The 23,476-nt window shown below is 42.5% G+C and overlaps 1 protein-coding gene across 1 annotated transcript in view; it reads left to right on the plus strand.

Moving 5' to 3' along the window:
* LOC309560512 (uncharacterized protein) overlaps window positions 1–7,018 on the plus strand; it is a 48,674-nt gene extending 41,656 nt beyond the window's left edge. Inside the window, exons 4-5 of the mRNA XM_082264143.1 lie at window positions 1,399–1,503; window positions 6,642–7,018. Of these exons, the coding sequence (XP_082120269.1) occupies window positions 1,399–1,503; window positions 6,642–6,844 (308 nt within the window). The 3' untranslated portion in view covers window positions 6,845–7,018. The remainder of the gene's footprint in view (window positions 1–1,398; window positions 1,504–6,641) is intronic.
* Window positions 7,019–23,476: the final 16,458 nt, after the last annotated feature.

The raw sequence follows: 23,476 nt of genomic DNA on the forward strand, positions 1-23,476 counted from the left end.
TTTGTACCACTACAGAGTTTTTTGGATCAATTATGGTTGGTGAAAAAGAATCTGGAAATATATGGAGGGCTTTGTTCTACTGATGTTTGGGTAGTGTGCCTTTTACACGCACGTTTTGGTGAAGCACTATATGAAGAGTTCTATGAGTAGCACACATCTTTTAGCACGGTGATGGAGTTTTCTATGAAGATTTTCCTAAAACTGATGGGACTTCCATAAGACTTTATTGTTTCTTTGGCTATGGACTAATGATTATATAGTAGGGCCTAGCTTTTTTCTATTTATTTAATATATAGAAAGAAATTAATCAGTTACTTCTCGCTTGCATGCTCGCAAGATCATCTGCTGAAGTCTCTTCAGAAACTAAGACTGGGTTCACACTTATGCGAATTGGATGCAGGTTTTCTCCGCATCCAATTCGCATTACAGGAGAGTGTGCCCGGCTCTCAATGGAGCTGGTTCACACACCTACAGGACGGCCGCGGTCCACACTAGAAAAGGGTCCTGTGTTCTTCTGGTCCGTTTCAGCTCCAAATTCAAGCAAAAAATTTGGTCGTGCTGTGAGCCGCGTCCGCAGCTAGTGTGAACCCAGCCTAACACCTCTGGGAGTGTTGATCTCCTGGTCCCCCACTTTTCCAGGTGATTTCCCCTATGCCATTATTGTGCTACATACATTGTAGAGTTTGGCGGCAAGAACCACTGAGTTCTGTGGGAAATCAGCACTCCAGGAAGCGTGGGTTTCTGAAGAGGCTTCAGGGGGCCATATCTTTACGTTAAAACAGCATTCAGCAGCATGGGCAGTGTGAGAAATAGCTATTTACTTTGCAGACAGAGCTTTCTTGGACAGTTTTACTTGGACAGTTCTTGGAGTTTAAATCAGAAATACAGAACATAACAGCATAACACATCTTAGAGTTTTTGCTGCCACAGATGTCCCCTTTGGAAGATTTCAATTCACTTCCTATTTATATGACAACTGTAAAATACACAGTAAACTGCAATTAAATACTACTAAAGGACCTGTATAAAGTTTGTGGTAGGTAGCCAACCACCCTGGTGCAATGTGTCTAGTGTGTTGGAGGAGGAGCACAATGATTTGGCTATGCATACATTTATGGCTGTGTATTTGGCCTACAAGGTTATTTATGGTGTGCAAAAAAATAAATAAAAGAAGTTTAAAGGATTTCCTTAATAGCTCAGTTAGTAGTGTGGATTAGTGAGCTGTAGCTAATTTCCAGATCTCCTGAAACTGTGAGGAATATTAGTTTGGGTAAGTCGATCTACTCATCATTGGTCCCAAGCTCCTAGTTCTGCTCACAGCCATTACACATAAATCTCACTCTTGCAGCTGGAGGTTCATTATTAGCCTATATTCACCTACTATTGATGTTCTTCCAGGTTCTACTCTGAAATGTATGTCCTGTGATTACTATGGATGCATAGTGAAAAATTCAGTTACCTGTAACCGCGGAGAGCAATGTGTGATCAAAACTGCAAAAATTGGTAAGTGAATATTTTTTTATCTATGGAATAATTAACTACTTATCTATTCTATCTATCTTTTATCGGTTTATCTATCATTCATATACCTTTCTATTAGGGTTGCACCGATACCGGTATTAGTGTCGATACTAAGCATTTACACAAATATCGGTACTCGTGCAAATGCACCGGTACCTGAAACCGATACTTTCAGGCTCGGTTCTTTCACTGTTGCACATTAAAGTGGAGCTCCACCCAAAAGTGGAACTTCCGCTTTAAGTGCTCCTGACCCCCTGACATGCCACATTTGGCATGTCATTTTTTTGGGGGGGTACCTAGATTTGACAGGTTTCCGCTCCCACTCCCGCTCAGGCCACCTATGCGGCTTAAGCGGAAGTCCTCCTCTCCCCCTCCATCCCTCCAATCTTCTGGGACACGTCACAGGTCCCAGAAGATTGCCCGTCCACTTAGGACGTCCAGCGCAATTCGAGCATGCGCTGTGTGTACCCGGCTGTGAAGCCGCAAGCTGTCACAGCGGGGTGCCCACACTAGAGATCCCAGTGCTGCGGGGAGAAGAGGGAGAGAACCGAGGCTCCAGCCGCCCGCATCACTGGACCATGAGACAGGTGGGTGTGTGTTTATTTAAAGTTAGGTGCTACACTTTTGGTAGCTGCTGACTTTGAATAAACACCAAAACAGGTGGAACTCCGCTTTAGTGTAAACAAAACAGTTGCCGTAGGTATCGGTAATTGGTATCAGCAAGTACTAAAAAAAAAGTATCGGTACTCCCACTTATTGTAAAAAAAAAAAATGGTATCGGTGCATCCCTACTTTCTATCACGGAACTATTTGTCAGTCTATCATTCATATACATTACTTATCTATAAAGAACTATTTATCAGTCTATACAGTGTCTTAAAAAAGTATTCATACCCCTTGAAATTTTTGACCAGAGCACCTTCTTCCACATGTTTGCTGTGTCCCCCACATGGCTTCTTGCAAACTGCAAACTGGACTTCTTATGGCTTTCTTTCAACAATAATTTTCTTCTTGCCACTCTTCAATAAAGGCCAGATTTGTGGAGTGCACGACTAATAGTTGTCCAGTGAAAGATTCTCCCATCTGAGCTGTGGATCTCTGCAGCTCCTCCAGAGTTAGGCCTCTTTCACACGGGGGCACCCTCCAACGGAGTCCGTTCTGCTCACCTTTGGATCGATGCAGAGCAGGCGGATGAAAGCTCTGTGTGCAGAGATAGAGCTGTCAGATCCCCGCTGTCCTCTATAGGGAGATCGAATGAGAACAGACCGCCTGTCCGTTCTCATCCGATCCCATCCGATCCTCCAGACGGATGGAAAATAGGGTTTCTATGCGTCCGGATTTCACGGACAGGATTGGATCGGATAGCAGCACGTGTCAGTGGAGATGTCTCCGCAGACACCCGCTGCCCCATAGGGATGCATGGAGCATCCGATTAGGTCCGCCTGAAAAACTGACAGGCGGATCAGATCACCCGTATGAAAGGGGCCTTACAATGGGCCTCTTGGCTGCTTCTCTGATTAATGCTCTCCTTGCCTGGCCTGTCAGTGTAGGTGGACAGCCATGTCTTGGTAGGTCTGCAGTTGTGCCAAACTCTTTCAATTTTTGGATGATGGATTGAACAGTGCTTCGTGAGATGTTCAAAGCTTGAGAATATTTTTTTTTATAACCTAACCCTGCTTTAAACTTCTCCACAACCTTTTCCCTGACCTGTCTAGTGTGTTCATTGGCCTTTGTGATGCTGTTTGTTCACTAGGGTTCTCCAACAAACCTCTGAGGGCTTCACAGAACAGCTGTATTTATACTGATATTAAATTACATACAGGTAGACTCTTATACTAATTTACTAATTAGGTGACTTCTGAAGACAATTGGTTCCACTAGATTTTAGTTAGGGGTATCGGAGTAAAGGAGGCTGAATAAAAATAGACACCACACAGATATTTATTTGTAAAAAAACTTTTAAACCCATTTATCATTTTCCTTCCACTTCACAATTATGTGCCACTTTGTATTGGTATATTACATACAATCTCAAGAAAATACATTTATGTTTTTGGTTGTACAATGTCAAAATGTGGAAAATTTCAAGGGGTGTGAATACTTTTTCAAGGCTCAGTGTGACAGTATTTACCGTCACTGGAATTTAAAGACAGATAAGTAAAGGTTTGTATTGCTTCATATTTGCCAGCAATATCTCCATATAGAAATATTAAGATTTATTCCCATTAGCCATGAAATCTGTAATTCCTAAATGCTGTGTATATTACATATCTTTCAATGTCAGCAAGGTTTTCCTTTTGTTTGTGTATTGGGAGGGAATGTGGATTGCCCTGTCTCATTGTTAAGTGCTAATGACCTCCCATTGTTCTGTGTCTGGCTATTGTGTACATTGATTGCCCCCTGGGGGCTTCTGTCTCATTGCACATGGCAGTCCTTCTGGTCAAGCTATCGGACCAATCCCTGCTGACTCATTTTCAAGTCCTCATTTGCATGGCTAAGGAGAACCTGAAGGAGGACTACAAGTACTTTACAATTGACCAATAGGAAAGTGGTTGTTGGGGGCGGGATGTTCCAAATTCTGTATATAAGTCTTGTTCAATAAAGTTGTTCTAGAGTTCCTTCACCCTCAATCTAGAGTTCTGTCTCTTATTGGGGGAATCTGCTGCAAAGGATTGCTATGGTCTTCCATACTCAGAGAATCACTAAGCTCTTGTAAGAGCTTGTGTAAGAGTTTGTTCTGCTACACTCTCTGGGCAAAGAGAGGTTCTCCCACAGGAACCTGGAGCCTTGTCGGAGGTCGAGGGTGGGTAGGAGACTGCAAGACCCTAACCAAGCTGCGGCGGTTCGTGGGGTCTGAAGTGGTTATGGTGTCTGGTGGAGTGCTTGGAGCCCCTCTTGAAGCACTAGGAGCATCTGTCAACGGAGCTACCCAGTCTGGGGTGCCCTGTTCCGTTACACTCAGTATATTTATTTAAATATAATTTTGCTCCTTGGCCAAGCTTTATCAGGGTTAAATGGACCAGCGGGGTGCTTTTTTACGAGGCACAGCTGAAAGATGGCATGCTCTTGTACAAGCTCTGCCTCTTATGTCATGTGATTGGTTTTTTCTTTAACAAGAAAAAAAATGCTAAAATGTGTTAATAAAAGTAGAGGTTTATTTTATATGCAGGCCTACTATTCAGTTGTACAGAGCACCAAACATGTTACTTGAACTTTAAAGAGTCATTTGACTCCTCTCAGTCAGCTGTACACCTCTCAATCAGCTGTACAGCTGTAGAGGAAAGTTATTTTAATTTGTAAATGTTGAGGGTGCCCCTCTATACCTGCCCTAGGCATTGTACCATGAGAGCTCTTGCTCTCTCACGAACGACCATCGCCTACCCCTGAGACAGGCACAAACATGTTTGTGCCACCAGCTCCAACTGTTTGTAGAAAGATCTTTCATCAGCTAGGGTGTACATCCAAGGCCAGCCCTATATAAGCAGCTTAAAGCCCAGCTAAAGTATCACACAATTTATCTCTTGATAGACTTTTATCCTTGTATTTTTATGATGTGTGACTGATTTTTTTGTGGTAATGTTTTGAAAATATATTTTCTATCATTGAAAAAGCTTCTTACTGCCCTCACACTGCAGTGGTCTATACTGGCCTACTGGTCTATACTGGCAGAGCTGATTAATAGAGTTGGGCCAAACACCCCCTGGTTCGGTTCATGCAAGAACTCTCGAAAATCACAAAAGTTTGTACCCAAACCCCAAACCCTATTAAAGTCTATGGGACCTGAAAACCAAAAACCCCCAATTTGAAGGGGGATATGCAAGTTATTGGCAATTTAAATTGTGGGCAATAAAAAGATGTTTAAAAAAATGCCAAAATTTAAAAAAATCCATACCAGACCCTTATCCGAGCATGCAGCCCGGCAGGTCAGGAAAGGGAGGGGGGGGGGGTGAGCGAGTGCCCCCCTCTTCTGAACCATTTCAGGCCACATGCCCACATGGGAGGATGCTTCGGGTGGGAGGGGCATCTTGATGTTGATGGAAACAAGGGCCTCTTCCGGACAATCCTGGGCTGTGGGGGTCTGCGAGCATGGGGCCCCTAGATCATGGCCCCCTCCCTATGTGAATGAGTATAGGGTGCAATGCCCGCTGACAGCCAGAGCCCCCCCCCCCCAAATAAAAAAACAAAAACGATCCACCCGCGAAGACGGCTAACGGCTGAATGCATGCTCCGCCATTTGACAGTTCCTAAATAAGTAAGGGGTCGGGACACCTGGTGACATCCCCTGATGGCACCGCTCCCTTGTGATTAGGCCTGGTATAGATTTTGGGGGGCTGTTTTTTTTCGCTTTTTTCTATTGTTTTTTTTTTTTTTCATTCAGCTATCAGCAGGGAAGCTCGTTAAGAGCTGATGACTCATTCGTTGTTAAGGACGCAGCAGCTGGATTTCTGGCCCACTCCTTAACAACCAGCTTTTAACTGTGCCATGTCTGGGCAGAGCTTTGCTCAATCAGGGCTTAGAATGCACTGTGCAGCACGCAGTGCATTGTAGGGTGCTCAGGGTGCAAACATTTTGCCATGTGTGCCCCGCAAATTTGGGTGTTCTCCAAATGGGCAATCAGATTGTTATCTTATCTGTCCATCTACACTGAGTCGTTTACAGTCATTTACAGGCAGTTGAATTCAATGTCATTTTTTGGAAAGCAATTATTTGCATTCAGGATGTTCAGAACGTGTGTTTACCGGTGTTTTAAACGCCAAACGTGTTTTTACTGTTTAAAAGGGGAATGATTTTTTTACCTCTAAAAACGGATCTGAGTGCAAACGCCCGCTAAACGCGGCATGCAAACGCGACACAACAGACATTTTAAACGTGGTTTACATAGCTGTTAAATTCCAGCGTTCAAAGGAGTTTTGCAAACGTCCCGTGTACAAGTGTGTGTTATTGCACAGGTGACATAGCATGTCTCTTATGCAACAAAGAGCTGCCTGCATGCAATTTTATTTACAAATTCGGTTTAGTTCTGCTTTAAGATCCTTAGTTTGTTATATATAAGTGTTATACTCAGATTTTGGTGGCCACCCTTCCTCCTCAATAATACCCTTCTGTTTCTCTCTTCACAGCTCTGGTACCGGTGAAAAAATATGGTTGTGCAAATGCCACAATCTGCTCAAAGCAGACCACAGAAGACGTTTCAGGGACCATGGCATCTGTCAGCAACGAGTGCTGCAATCAAGACAATTGCAATTTTGCTGTCAACGTAAAACTTTCTTCCATCGCTGCCATCGGAGCTGTGTTACTTCTATGGATCACCAAGCTGTCCTGAGCAGAAATAGTTAACATCTACCATTTACCTGCAATCAGACACCATGGAAGCTTAAAGACAACCAATTGCTGATCATTGAAAAATCATTGAGCTTATACAGGAATTCACATAGTCAAGTCTTAAATTCTAACTGTGCAGGCTACTAATAAAAGATATACGGTATATTTGCATGCCTACTTAAAGGATAAGTTCACCTTTAGAACATGTTACATGTTGCACCCATAATTAGCATGTAAAGTGTAATATGTTCTAGCATTTTCACCCCCACTCCCTAAGATTTCCCCTTGTGACAGTGGGCGGGAGTTCCTAAAATGTGTGGAGCTCCGCCCACACTGCCACGTCATTCATTTACAGGGATCTGTGAATGAATAAACTACAAGTCCTGTCTGCCAATGCAGCAGATGGACTTGTATTTCTCAATGAACTAAGAGGGTGCCGATCAGTGCCATTGTAACCCACTGACACTTCCTTCAGCTTTCTAAGTGAAAGCTCCTACAGAGGTACAGACTGAAAGCTGAAGAACGTGTCTGCAGCAGCCTGACATTGCACCCATGATCCACTAATTGCAGATGCAATGCTTTGCAGGATCCTGTGGGAAAAATAATAATTGCACAATTTTTCTGCAAATTATGTACATTTATTATTTTTTCCCTAAAGATGAACTTAACCTTTAAGTTTGAATCTCATGTTTCAGCTATACGTTCAAGGGTATAAGGTTTTCTGAAGTCTGCAGTAATCTCCCAGCATCTGAGTGTGCATAACTGTATCAAACAGCAGAGCATCATCATTAATTTGACTAAACTTCTGTGTATTTATAGGGTGTCACTGTAGTTGCTTTTTTGTTGACTACATGGCTTTGTTACTTGACTCTATGTAAAAAAAATTAGCAATGTCTTCAGCATTTGCACAGCAAATTATCACTGCATGGTTTGTAATATGATAATCTCCTATGATCATCAGCTACATCCAGTGGCCATAATGTGGTCATTTTTTTTTTGACTGGGGTCTTTCAGAAAATAGCGCAATATGGACACTAGAGTGAGCTGGTGATTATAGGACATAATCATACTACAAGCAATATGGTGATAATTTGTTGTGCTCGTGCGAATGAGAAAGACATTTGCACGGCAACATTTTTTAATACATTTACCCTGTTGTGTGAGAGTGTGCAAGGTCACAGAGCTGGCAAAGTATCAACTATTTCTGGGAACCACTCACTCCCTGACTGTAAAGCTGAGGTGTCCACCAGAGGCGTAACTAGAACCTTCAGGGCCACAGTGCAAGAAACCAGGAAGGGTCCCCCGGACCCCTGGCCGGGGCCCTTCCCTTCAAGCCTGGGGCTCTTCCCACTGATCCTGGGGCCCTTTACTCTCTTTACAGGGCCCTTTCACAAGTTCTGCAGTGGGCTGAAATGCCAGGGCCCGGTTCCAAGTGTGACCTTTGCGATCCTGGAAGTTCACCCACTGGTGTCAGTAGTTTTTATTTTTTAATTGTATTATTTTTTATAATTTTATTTTATTTTTTTACAATGTCACTGACTATGACTCTGTCCATTCAGAAAAGTAAGGAGCTTGTAAATTACATATTTACTGACCCCTTCCTGGTTCTCTATTGTGACACATCCCCTGCAGCAGCCGGCAGGAGAGGGAAGGGAGCACAGTGGGGGGTGGGGGACCAGGGGAGCACACAGGAGCCCAGAGACAGCAGAACTTAAGTGAACTGGATAGGAGGAGTGGCGAGGGCAGCATACAGATGAACCAATCTCCTCCATTTTCCTCCTGCAGCTACTGGGGGAAAAAGGAGGACAGTGATTTCTCTACATGCTGCCCCCGCCGCCCCTCCTATCCAGGTGTACAGGGGAGCCGCACAGGCCCCCTGGAACATGAGGCCCAGTTGCAATTGCAACCCCTGTAGTTACGCCCCTGGTTCCACGACAAAATAGGTAAAACATTACAGCTGGCTGTTTGCCATTGCCATAGCACACTCTATGCATATTGGTGCATTGTGGTGCCTTTTATTTTGAACTGCGCCCCAACACATACCCCAAGCATTGCAGATGCAGCTAAATTTTTTTTTGTCCGTTCTGGTGCATTGGTAGCCCATTTAAATGAATTGGCTCCCTTAACACAATGCATGTTAACATGTTTTCCATGACTTGTCATGTTTATTCTTGCTTTACTACTTAACTGCTGAACAAATATACAGACAACAGTTGAGTACACACAGAAAGATTTCTTCTGTTCAGCCTGCGGTCTGAATATAAAAAAATCCAGAAGATAGAGAAATCTCTTGCTGTGGCCCCACCAGCTGTCAAAATATCTAATGGGATGCGGCCGCTGTTTGGCTGTCGATTTTTTGTTCAGCTTCTTCAATTTTTTCTGTCGAACAATGTGAGGGAATGAGGGCATCAACAGGACCACACACAAAGTGAATTTAGGAACCAGACCAAATTTTCATAGTGTATGGCCAGCTTAAAGTGACATTAAAGGTTTAATTAAAAAAAAAAGTGTCATACTCACTTGCCCTTTGCAGTGATTTTTTGCACAAAGCAGCTCTAATCCTCCTCTTTCTGGGGCCAACCAATTCTCCTGGCTCCTCCTCTTCAGCCAGTGCCCCCAATAGCAAGCAGCTTGCTCTAGGGGCACTGGTGCTCCTCATTGGCCCACTGGCTGTGATTGACAGTAGCAGGAACCAATGGCTCCCGCTGCTGTCTCATCCAATGAGGAATGAGAGACCCAGGAGAAGCTCAGCTCTCATGCACATCCCTGAATTGAGAGGGAGCTCAGGTGGGTATTGGGGGGGGGGGAGGCTGCTGTACACAGAAGGTCTTTTACCTTCATGCATAGAATGTATGAAAGTAAAATACCTTGAGCCTTTAGTTTCACGTTCAGTGTAAAAGCATTTGATTCTAAATGTCATTTCCCTCAGCAGAATCATGTTCTCATGACTTTTTTCTAGGCTGTATTTTTCCTAAATTGCTCTGTACTTACTGTAATTATTCAACTTGTTGTAATTAAAGCAGTTGTATAGCTCGGTTCATGATGGAACAGGAGTAGGGTGTTACCAGCCCGGCCCTGTTGCTGATATGCCTATTTGTACAATAAACAGTTTGTCAGAAACTAGACTTGGTAAAGCCAGTTTTTTCCCCTTGGGGCAAACTTTAAAGCTAAACTCCAGGCACAGAAACTTTAATTTAAATATATTCCTCAATGGACACAAAGGATATAAATCCACTTTGTGTGCACCAAACACCTTTACAAACCCAGATATTGCATTGTAATAGCACTGTGCTGTACATGGCCTGTGCAGAGAGCATAGCTGTGGGAGGGGCCCAGCAGTCCCCACAGGCTGCAGGCTGTGTGCAGAAAACTACAGAGGAGGCGACGACGAGACCAGTCACCCTGCACAAGCAGAGAAAGCAGCAATGAGCGGTCTTTATTACAGGGAGCTCCTGTGCAGAGGCAAAGTGTCACACTGAATTAATGCACTGGAAGAAATACACAAATCATGCCAAGATTCCAAGAAGAAAACACATGACAAATGTATTTAGATAATATTTGTTTATCCCGAAGTTCAGCTTTAAAAGCATTTCTACTATTAAGCAAAAAAAAAGGTTCTAATGCACTTCAGGACACATTCAATTGTTTGTCTTTGGGAGGACTTTCAAGATGCATTTGAGCAGGACTGCAACCTCTTACCGGTCATTCTAAGCAGTTTAGTACGCTTCTGTAAGAGTTTGTGCACGCAAATGTAAAAATAGGCATATGGCCATACAGCTCAAAATACTCCTGTATTTACAGCACCCGGGAGCCCCAGCTGTGACAGATTTCTGCCCATGTTGCTGTATTACAAAATAAGCTGTGCCCCCTAATCTCATGTATATACCAGTGCTTGCGATTACACATGCATGGACATATTTTACCAAGCTTTTTTCCATGTTCAGAAGAGATGCTGCGTATAGACATGCCACATATACACCTGGACAAGCTTACCAGCAGCCATTCACACACATTAAGCAGGCACTTTCCACTGTTGTCACTATAAGGAAGGCGGTCTTAAGTAGTGACACTAAAGCGCGTTCATGTAGAGAAGTGGCTGAAGACAACTGGAGAAGATCAGCAGCTCTGAGATTGGAAAATAATGAAATAAAAAGTGAAAAGCTGAATTTCTTAAGAAAAATGAAAAAAAAAAAGGCAATTTTTTATGATACATGGGGCTTTAGCAAATTTAATAACAACATTAACATAGGATTTACATCTACTTTTGGGTGACCCAACCCCCATTAGAGACTGGCCAGTGACAAATCACTGCACCACTCTTGTTCCTGAGGATATAGCTAGAGACAAAGGGACACTCAATCCACAACCGCAAATTTGTTCTCATTCAGAATGTTAAAGTGATGCAAAAAATTCTCTGCCATAATTCTAAGTAATCTATGTTCCTTCAAATAGCATAGTCCAAAAGCACTTGCCTAAAAATACATTTATAAAGGGTGGCTACATTTGTTGTCCATCGTTCCACTGTATGTGGTGTAACATGGGGGACCATTAGCTCAGTGACATATGCGTTTCTCCAGTGATTCGCTGTAGTCAGATACTATATTTTAATGGTCTGGTAGCCCATTTTTTATTAAAAGGCAAAAATAAAATAAAAAAATTGTACCATAGGTTTTCCCACGCAGGGGTTCTTCTCCAGTAAATACCCACTGAAAATACAAGCTCACCTGGCTCTCTCGCTTTAGCACTACCTCTGCTCTTTGTGCTGGTCACACAGGCCACAGGTTCCTTCAGTGTGGATGACTTCACTCTAACGCACATGTCATGACGCCCACAGCTCTTCTGGCCCCAGGCCGTTTACTGTCTCTTACAGACACACAAGGTTTGGCTGCCACACCAGCTGCAGCCTCTCTGACTACTGGAGACCACCAGTCTCCCTTGGGTGGAGCAGTCTTTAACTGGGAACCCTGAGGTCTTCTTAAACCTTCAATAAAAGGGCTGCGTGCACCTGAGCACACACCCTGCTGCTCCTCCACAAAACCCATACACAGGGTTGGAGATTCCGTCCCACCCAAGACACTGTGGAATTTCCCAACTACAGAGCCCCATCCAGTTATACCAAAAGCTGGAGAAAGCAGTTTTCTCCACTCCACAGCATACTCTGTATTCCTGCACGGAGCCAATGTGCACACTCTGTGTGCTTTAACCACTTTACAACCGGAGGATTTTGCTGTCTTCCGTCCAGGCCACTTTTTGCGATTCGGCGCTGTGCGACTTCAACTGACAATTGCGCGGTCGTGCGACGCCGTACCCAAACGAAATTTACGTCCTTTTTTTCCCACAAACAGAGCTTTCTTTTGGTGGTATTTGATCACCTGTGCGATTTTTACTTTTTGCGCTATAAACAAAAAAAGAGCGTTTATTTTGAAAAAATAACAATATTTTTCACATTTTTTTATATGAAATTCCCCCCAAAAAAGATGTAAAAACCAATTTTTTTAAAAGTTTTTGGCCAATTTGTTTTATGCTACATATGTTTGGTAAAAAAAATCGCAATAAGCGTATTTTGATTGGTTTGCGCAAAAGTTATTGCGTTTACTAACAAAGGGAAAGATTTCTGTCATTTTTGGTGTTTTTTTTTTTAACGCGTAATGGCGGCGATCTGCGATTTTTTTTGCGGGACTGCGACATTGCGGCGGACAGATCGGACCCCTGACTGACATTTTTGACACTTTTGGGGGTACCAGTGACATTACTGCAGTAATCAGTGCTATATATATGCACTGTTACTGTAAAAATGACACTGGCAGGGAAGGGGTTAATTTTATTGGAGAGGGAGGGGTTAATGTATGCCTGGTGCTTACTGACGTGTAGGGGGGGAGGTGACTATGTGATTCATGGACAGATCGGATGTCCAGCTATGCTGAACAGTCCGATCTGTCACTCCCTGTCACTATGGAGATCCGCCCGCTGTGTTTACACACAGCGGGCGGATCTCCAGACTCGATCCCCGACGATCGGGTAAGAGCAGCGGCGATCGCCGCTGCTCCTCCCCTGGCCCGACTCCCGCTGTGAATGAAAACAGCGGGAGCGAGCCTCCGGCGGCGCGCAAGCGCCGCCCAGAAGGGGAGGAGTCCAGTCACGTTAATACTACGTGGCTGGACGATAACGAACCACTCTGCCGCAGTAGTATTACTGTGAGCGGTTGCAGAGTGGTTAACCACTTTAGGACCGGAGGATTTTCCTGCTTTACGTCCAGAATACTTTTTGAAACTTGGCACTGTGCGACTTTAACTGAAATTGCGCGGTCAGGCAACGCCGTACCCAAACAAAATTTACGTTCTTTTTTTTCCCACAAACAGAGCTTTCTTTTGGTGGTATTTGATCACCTCTGCGATTTTTATTTTTTGCGATATTAATAAAAAAAGCGGCAATTTTGAAAAAATAACAATATTTTTCTACTTTGACAATTAAAAAATATCCAATATATTCAATTTTTGTCATATATTTAGGCTAAAATGTATTTAGCTACATGTCTTTGACAAAAAAATTCTCAATGAGCGTATTTTTAACCGCTTTAAGACCGGAAGATTTTACCCCATTCCTGACAAGGCCATATTTTGCGATTCGGCACTGCGTTACTTTAACGGACAATTGCGCGGTCGTGCGACGCTGTACCCAAATTAAATTTATGTCCTTGTTTTCCCCACAAAGAGCCTTCTTTTGGTGGTATTTGATCACCTGTGCGATTTTTATTTTTTGCGCTATAAACAAAAAAAAGAGCAACAATTTTGAAAAAATAACAATATTTTATGAAATTCCCCAAAAAAATGTAAAAATCTAAATTTTTTAACATTTTAGGCCAATTTGTTTTCTGCTACATATGTTTGGTAAAAAAAATTGCAATAAGCGTATTTTGATTGGTTTGCGCAAAAGTTATCGCAGCTACTAACTACTAGGGATGATCGAACGGTTCGGGTCCACCATCGGTTCGGCCCGAACATTGGGTGTTCGAGGTTCGGCCGAATTTAGAACTTTTTGCCCAAAAAGTTCGGAATTCGGCAACCAGAACCGCCCAAAATGCAATGCTTCAGGAAATGGGCTTTAAAAGCCCGTGATTGGACCAGAACCATTAGCAAAAGCCAATTGAGGGGGCAGGAGAATGCTAGGAATGTGATATGAGTGACTAGGGGGTCCCTAGACCAATCATTAGTGAATACGCCCCCCAGTATATAAGATCGCCCCCGCCATATTCCCAGCATTGTTATACTGGACATGGAAGAGAGTGGAAGCAGTTCTGTTAATTTTACTTTAAAAGTGTCATTTAGCTATTTTTAGTGTGAGGAAAGGGATATCTAGTGTAGTTAGAGTGCTCCTTTACACTTAAGTTAGCTTCAAAAATTTAGTTTCTGTAGGGAAAGTGTTAAGTGTCAGGGGACCGTAGTGTAGTGTAGGGTTAACTGACAGTGACTGCTATGGCAGGGTGACAAAACCCTTCCATAGCAGGGTGACCGCTATAGAGAAATGATCATTTCTCTGTGTTGCTTCGGGACAGGCATGTGGCCTCTCACCAGCAAGCATTTTTTATGCTGCAGGGGCTGCCACTGCCAGTGCTTTTTTGAGGACATGTTTGATGTCAGACATGACATCTGAATATGTGTATAGGGGGTATATATAGACATATATGTCTGAATATATACCCCTAGACATATATAGGTGTGATAGTAGCAGAAATAAATGCTTGCGCTAATGAAATCATTTACAGTAATATATTTCTGCTACTATCACACCTATATATGTCTAGGGGTATATATTCAGACATATATGTGTATATATACCCCCTATACACATGTTCAGATGTTTTGCCTGCCTCAAAAGAACCCCAAAAAATGCCAAAAAAACGCTAGCGTCAAAAAAAAAAATGCCCAGGTGTGTTTTTGCTGGCATTTTTTGGGGGGTTTTGGAGGCAGGCAAAACATCAGAACTTGTGCACAGTACCACTATACACAAGTTCAGATGTTTTGCCTGCCTCAAAAGAACCCCAAAAAATGCCAAAAAAAACGCTAGCGTCAAAAAAAAAAATGCCCAGGTGTGTTTTTGCTGGCATTTTTTGGGGGGTTTTGGAGGCAGGCAAAACATCAGAACTTGTGCACAGTACCACTATACACAAGTTCAGATGTTTTTCCTGACTGCAAAGAACCCAAAAAAATGCCTGCTATTAAACCGGCAAGGTGTTACAGCAGAGAAGCCATATTCCTGTGCTTAAAGTTTTCTAATACAAACAATCTTTTTTTTATGGTTCTGGACATGCTACAGAGCTGAAACTTCACAGGTACACCTTTTAGACCCCCCAGACACAAAATCACACAAAAAAAGTTCTTAAAAATTGTCATTTTTGATAAAAAAAGCCAATTATTGAAAAATTTAAAAAAAAAAAAAAAAAAAAAAGAGATTTTTTGATTTTTACTTTGGATTTAGTATCTGGGGGGTCTAAAAAGTGTACATGTGAACTTTCAGCTCTGTAGCATGTCCAGAACCAGAAAAAAGAAAATTTTTCAGTAGAGCAGGGATGGTGGGACCCCTCTTTTACACTTATATGATCTTTTTTTGGGGTTCTGGACATGCTACAGAGCTGAAACTTCACAGGTACACCTTTTAGACCCCCCAGACACAAAATCACACAAAAAAAGTTCTTAAAAATTGTCATTTTTGATAAAAAAAAAGCCAATTATTGAAAAATTTAAAAAAAAAAAAAAAAAAAGAGATTTTTTGATTTTTACTTTGGATTTAGTATCTGGGGGGTCTAAAAAGTGTGCATGTGAAGTTTCAGCTCTGTAGCATGTCCAGAACCATAAAAAAAAAGATCGTTTGTATTAGAAAACTTTAAGCACAGGAATATGGCTTCTCTGCTGTAACACCTTGCCGGTTTAATAGCAGGCATTTTTTTGGGTTCTTTGCAGTCAGGAAAAACATCTGAACTTGTGTATAGTGGTACTGTGCACAAGTTCTGATGTTTTGCCTGCCTCCAAAACCCCCCAAAAAATGCCAGCAAAAACACACCTGGGCATTTTTTTTTGACGCTAGCGTTTTTTGGGCATTTTTTGGGGTTCTTTTGAGGCAGGCAAAACATCTGAACTTGTGTATAGTGGTACTGTGCACAAGTTCTGATGTTTTGCCTGCCTCCAAAACCCCCCAAAAAATGCCAGCAAAAACACACCTGGGCATTTTTTTTTGACGCTAGCGTTTTTTGGGCATTTTTTGGGGTTCTTTTGAGGCAGGCAAAACATCTGAACATGTGTATAGGGTGTATATATAGGCATATATGTCTGAATATATACCCCTAGACATATATAGGTGTGATAGTAGCAGAAATATATTACTGTAAATGATTTCATTAGCGCAAGCATTTATTTCTGCTACTATCACACCTATATATGTCTAGGGGTATATATTCAGACATATATGTCTATATATCCCCCCTATACACATGTTCAGATGTTTTGCCTGCCTCAAAAGAACCCCAAAAAATGCCAAAAAAACGCTAGCGTCAAAAAAAAAAATGCCCAGGTGTGTTTTTGCTGGCATTTTTTGGAGGGTTTTGGAGGCAGGCAAAACATCAGAACTTGTGCACAGTACCCCTATACACATGTTCAGATGTTTTGCCTGCCTCAAAAGAACCCCAAAAAATGCCAAAAAAACGCTAGCGTCAAAAAAAAAAATGCCCAGGTGTGTTTTTGCTGGCATTTTTTGGGGGGTTTTGGAGGCAGGCAAAACATCAGAACTTGTGCACAGTACCACTATACACAAGTTCAGATGTTTTTCCTGACTGCAAAGAACCCAAAAAAATGCCTGCTATTAAACCGGCAAGGTGTTACAGCAGAGAAGCCATATTCCTGTGCTTAAAGTTTTCTAATACAAACAATCTTTTTTTTATGGTTCTGGACATGCTACAGAGCTGAAACTTCACAGGTACACCTTTTAGACCCCCCAGACACAAAATCACACAAAAAAAGTTCTTAAAAATTGTCATTTTTGATAAAAAAAAGCCAATTATTGAAAAATTTAAAAAAAAAAAAAAAAAAAAAAGAGATTTTTTGATTTTTACTTTGGATTTAGTATCTGGGGGGTCTAAAAAGTGTACATGTGAACTTTCAGCTCTGTAGCATGTCCAGAACCAGAAAAAAGAAAATTTTTCAGTAGAGCAGGGATGGTGGGACCCCTCTTTTACACTTATATGATCTTTTTTTGGGGTTCTGGACATGCTACAGAGCTGAAACTTCACAGGTACACCTTTTAGACCCCCCAGACACAAAATCACACAAAAAAAGTTCTTAAAAATTGTCATTTTTGATAAAAAAAAGCCAATTATTGAAAAATTTAAAAAAAAAAAAAAAAAAAAGAGATTTTTTGATTTTTACTTTGGATTTAGTATCTGGGGGGTCTAAAAAGTGTGCATGTGAAGTTTCAGCTCTGTAGCATGTCCAGAACCATAAAAAAAAAGATCGTTTGTATTAGAAAACTTTAAGCACAGGAATATGGCTTCTCTGCTGTAACACCTTGCCGGTTTAATAGCAGGCATTTTTTTGGGTTCTTTGCAGTCAGGAAAAACATCTGAACTTGTGTATAGTAGTACTGTGCACAAGTTCTGATGTTTTGCCTGCCTCCAAAATTCCCCAAAAAATGCCAGCAAAAACACACCTGGGCATTTTTTTTTTTGACGCTAGCGTTTTTTTTGGCATTTTTTGGGGTTCTTTTGAGGCAGGCAAAACATCTGAACTTGTGTATAGTGGTACTGTGCACAAGTTCTGATGTTTTGCCTGCCTCCAAAACCCCCCAAAAAATGCCAGCAAAAACACACCTGGGCATTTTTTTTTGACGCTAGAGTTTTTTGGGCATTTTTTGGGGTTCTTTTGAGGCAGGCAAAACATCTGAACATGTGTATAGGGTGTATATATAGGCATATATGTCTGAATATATACCCCTAGACATATATAGGTGTGATAGTAGCAGAAATATATTACTGTAAATGATTTCATTAGCGCAAGCATTTATTTCTGCTACTATCACACCTATATATGTCTAGGGGTATATATTCAGACATATATGTCTATATATCCCCCCTATACACATGTTCAGATGTTTTGCCTGCCTCAATAATTGGCTTTTTTTATCAAAAATGACAATTTTTAAGAACTTTTTTTTGTGTGATTAATAGTTAATGGGGCATGACCCAGAACCCTAGGCACTTTTTAGGGGCATTTATTGGGTTTTAGGGCTTAAAAATTGTGTTTTTTGATTACAGAAGTTCGGGTCCCATTGATTTCAATGGGGTTCTGAAATCCGGGCCGAACTTTCGTGAAGTTCGGGTGTTCTGGTCGAACCGAACTTTTCAAAAGTTTGATCATCCCTACTAACTACGGGAAATTTATGTCATTTTTAATGTTTTTTTTTTTAACTAGTAATGACGGTGATCAGCGATTTTTTTTTTTGCGGGACTGTGACATTGCCGCGGGCAGATCAGACCCCTAACTGCCATTTTTTACACTTTTGGGGGTACCAGTGACATTACTACAGTAATCAGTGCTATAAATATGCACTGTTACTGTAATAATGACACTGGCAGGGAAGGGGTTAACTTTATTGGTGATCAAGGGGTTAATGTATGCCTGGTGCTTACTGACGTGTGTGGGGGGAGGGGACTGTGTGACACATCAGGTTCAGCTATGCTGAATCCTGTAATCTGTCCCTGCCTGTCACATAGGAGATCCGCCCGCTTTGTTTACACAAGCGGGCGGATCTCCTCACTCGATCCCCGACGATCGGGGAAGAGCGGCGGTGATCACCGACTCCTGGTCCGTCTCCCGCTGTGTCTGAATACAGCGGGAGCGAGCATCCGGCGGCGGGCGCGCGCCGCCCACAAGGGGACGATATCGAGCCACTTTGCCGCAGTACGCTCAATGTGAGCGGTCGGCAAGTGGTTAAATTGACTATTTGTATCACGACAGCGTCTCATCCTGTCACAGTGGGAATGAAGGCCTTTTGAACCTCCTTTAGGGAAAGGGAGCCTTGACTGCTGGAAGCATGGCATCACTGTTGGGTGTGAACCTAAAAGAAAAGAAGTTAAGTAGCTCCCTTGGGATTGGCTACAAAGACCTGAGGTGACTGGGTGGAGCCTGAACTCTAGGAAAAGGCTACACTGGGGCACATCCAACTGCTCTGAGGAGATTCAGCTGTTACAAGAGTTGCTAGGTGAGTATCCCTTCTCTGTTCACAGACCCCTCACTACCAAATTTCACAGGAGTTATCCTTCCCCAGCGTTCCTGTACCATCATGGACACAGAACTTTTATCCGGGCTGACTGGCTGCTTTCTCTTCTTATAGTGAGACTGTTCCCTCAGCTCCTACACCTGCTGACCATCCCCTGCTGCCAAGCCACCCTCCTCCAGGGTCATTCAATGCAATTTCCCTCCATCCAGACCAAGTCCCAGCCCCTCCAGAGTCACTACTAATACAGCCAGACGCAGGACCACCTCTGGAGCTACTGGCACTGAGGACGCTAGCTCCATTCCTTCTCTGCTAGCCCCTCACTCTGCCTTCCTTCCCCTGAGATCTTCCCAGCGCAGCCATGCCTCCAATACAGCATCAGCCTCTGTTAATGGACACCACCTGCCCCATTCTAGGATTCCCAGAGCATCACATGTGAACGGACCTCATATGCTCCTTCCCTGGATTCTGCTTCATTCAGCTCCATGTGCTCTGCAGGACAGGAACTGATTTACACTATCAGCTCTCATCTCCAGCATATCACTCCTCTCCTCTCACTGCTTCATTCAGCTCCCTGTGCCCTACAGGGCAGGAACTGATTTACACTGTCAGCTCTCATCTCCTCCAGCATATCACTCATCTCCTCTCTCTGCCTGTGTGAGCGATCAGGTTTCCATACAGCAGGAGGCACTGATCATTAACCCTTTTCATCCCTGCCTCAGCCTGCATTCCAGACAGCATTTCAGAGTTACAGCCTCCCCAAGTGAATTGCCTCAGATTCTCTGACAGGGCTTCTGTGTCACTTGAGGCAGGAGGCTCCTTCCTATTAACCCTGCATGTCCCAGCGCAACCTCTGACACACAGGGTCAACTTCTGGACTCCAGACTCTCCTTCCAGATCTTTTTGAAGGCAATAGTCAATCTTCCTACTCAAACTCTGCTGGGTAAGTATGATTATAGGGTGGTCTGGGATTAGTCAGGTGTAGCTGTTTCAGAGCCACTAAGGCATTTTTGAAGCAGTCCAATCAGTTTTTATTTATTTTACTATAGTTGAGTGTCACACCAGCTGTGGCACCCACCCCATCCTCCAGGGTCTGGTTCTCACCTAGGTGATCCACTATAATTCATTTCCCTATCGATTTGCACCAAGTGATTAAATAAAATTACATTTTAAAGATGGCACCGTCAGTTAATAATGAGGGTGAAAAATCAAAGCAGCTTCCTTGAATTTTGGGAACTGGCTGCAAGGTTTTCTGTGCCTATGCATTGCTCTGTACAAAAAAAAAAAAAATTCCAGAACTAGCATTTTCCCTATTCAATTATGTGGATCTCAGTTGGGAGCTCTACAAAACATATGGAAGGCAATGCTGTTTAATTTTTATACCCAGTTTTGCCTACATGGCTGCCAGGAAAGAACTGTGTTTTGACTGCCGAAATGTTAGTCTATGATATATGTATACTGACCTGCGTTGCTAGTTTCCAACATTATTTACTCTTGCACTGACTTTTACTCTGCATATGGTTATTACTCATGTGCCTACACAGGCCAGCTTCTTTCCAGTCACCCGCACAGAATGTCAGCAGTATACCAATTGGCAACTGCTAGCTGTTTTTCGAGAGCCACTGTGTGCAGTACTCCGCATGTCACGTTACACACAACTTTTCCCTTGGCGGTGGTGCCCACCCAGCAGTCAACTCTTTCTGAATAGGGAATATACCACATGCCAAACCAAGTCCAAGTTTGACCCTTCTAAGACAGAGGATGCCAGTGAATGTTTCACGAATGTTGCACCGGCTAGACAAGTACCCTCTCAGTGGGGAGGCTTGAATCCTACAATCTGGATTTATTCAGGGATTTTGGATCCCTTTCATGTGGCCCCTAATGCTCCTTGTGGGTTTCCTCACTTGGTGTGGTACCCAAAAAAGTACCAAAAAAAAAATTCCAACTTATACATTGCAGTGCATTAAGTGCTTGTGATTCACCAAAGCATGCACCTTGACCTGTATGCTTTGGCCAATCACAGCACAATGTCCTGTCATTGCCATGATTGGACAAAGGTCCATGCCCCGCACTATATAAGGCTGCTGATGACACGGCAGCCATGTAGAGTGTGTTAGGGCAAGATAGGAGTGAGATTAGTCAGGTAGTGGATTGTGTGAGTTATATAGTAATTTATCAGCCAGTGCAGTATAGATATATCAGCCAATGCAGTATAGATACTGTATATCAGCCAGTGTAGTATATATGAGCAGTGCAGTATATATCAGCCAGTGCAGTATATATCAGCCTGTGCAGTTTATATCAGTCAGTGCAGTATATATCAGCCCAATACAGTATATATCAGCCAGTGCAATTTATATCAGACAGTGCAGTATATATCAGACAGTGCAGTATATATCAGCCCGTGCAGTATATATCAGCCAGTGCAGTATATATCAGACAGTGTAATATACAGTGCCTTGCGAAAGTATTCGGTCCCCTTGAACTTTTCGACCTTTTGCCACATTTCAGGCTTCAAAAATAAAGATATAAAACTGTAATTTTTTTGTGAAGAATCAACAAGTGGGACACAATCATGAAGTGGAACGAAATTTATTGTATATTTCAAACTTTTTTAACAAATAAAATACTGAAAAATTGGGCATGCAAAATTATTCAGCCCCCTTAAGTTAATACTTTGTAGCGCCACCTTTTGCTGCGATTACAGCTGGAAGTCGCTTGGGGTATGTCTCTATCAGTTTTGCACATCGAGAGACTGAAATTTTTGCCCATTCCTCCTTGCAAAACAGCTCGAGCTCAGTGAGGTTGGATGGAGAGCGTTTGTGAACAGCAGTTTTCAGTTCTTTCCACAGATTCTCGATTGGATTCAGGTCTGGACTTTGACTTGGCCATTCTAACACCTGGATATGTTTATGTGTGAACCATTCCATTGTAGATTTTGCTTTATGTTTTGGATCATTGTCTTGTTTGAAGACAAATCTCCGTCCCAGTTTCAGGTCTTTTGCAGACTCCATCAGGTTTTCTTCCAGAATGGTCCTGTGTTTGGCTCCATCCATCTTCCCATCAATTCTAACCATCTTCCCTGTCCCTGCTGAAGAAAAGCAGGCCCAAACCATGATGCTGCCACCACCATGTTTGACAGTGGGGATTGTGTGTTCAGGGTGATGAGCTGTGTTGCTTTTACGCCAAACATAATGTTTTGCATTGTTGCCAAAAAGTTTGATTTTGGTTTCATCTGACCAGAGCACCATCTTCCACATGTTTGGTGTGTCTCCCAGGTGGCTCGTGGCAAACTTTAAACGACACTTTTTATGGATATCTTTAAGAAATGGCTTTCTTCTTGCCACTCTTCCAAAAAGGCCAGATTTTTGCAGTATACGACTGATTGTTGTCCTATAGACAGAGTCTCCCACCTCAGCTGTAGATCTCTGCAGTTCATCCAGAGTGATCATGGGCCTCTTGGCTGCATCTCTGATCAGTTTTCTCCTTGTATGAGGTGAAAGTTTAGAGGGACGGCCAGGTCTTCGTAGATTTGCAGTGGTCTGATACTCCTTCCATTTCCATATTATCGCTTGCACAGTGCTCCTTGGGATGTTTAAAGCTTGGGAAATCTTTTTGTATCCAAATCTGGCTTTAAACTTCTCCACAACAGTATCTCGGACCTGCCTGGTGTGTTCCTTGTTCTTCATGATGCTCTCTGCGCTTTAAACGGACCTCTGAGACTATCACAGTGCAGGTGCATTCATACAGAGACTTGATTACACACAGGTGGATTCTATTTATCATCATTAGTCATTTAGGTCAACATTGGATCATTCAGAGATCCTCACTGAACTTCTGGAGAGAGTTTGCTGCACTGAAAGTAAAGGGGCTGAATAATTTTGCACGCCCAATTTTTCAGTTTTTTATTTGTTAAAAAAGTTTGAAATATCCAATAAATTTTGTTCCACTTCATGATTGTGTCCCACTTGTTGTTGATTCTTCAAAAAAAAAAAAATACAGTTTTATATTTTTATGTTTGAAGCCTGAAATATAGCAAAAGGTCGAAAAGTTCAAGGGGACTGAATACTTTCGCAAGGCACTGTATATCAGCAGTGCAATATACTGTATATCAGATAGTGCAGTATATATCAGGCAGTTTAGTATATATCAGAAATGGAGTATATATATCAGACAGTGCAGTATATATCAGCAGTGTAGTATATATCAGCCAGTGCAGTATACAGTATTTCAGCCAGTGCAGTATATATCGGCCCGTGCAGTATAGCTATATCAACCAGTGCAGTATACAGTATATCAGTCAGTGCAGTATATATCAGCCAGTGCAGTATATATATCAGCCAAGTCCAGTGTTTATATCCGCCTGTGCAGT

The sequence above is a fragment of the Pelophylax lessonae genome (assembly GCF_965119305.1).
Source record: "Pelophylax lessonae genome assembly, chromosome: 7".
Taxonomy (NCBI): domain Eukaryota; kingdom Metazoa; phylum Chordata; class Amphibia; order Anura; family Ranidae; genus Pelophylax; species Pelophylax lessonae.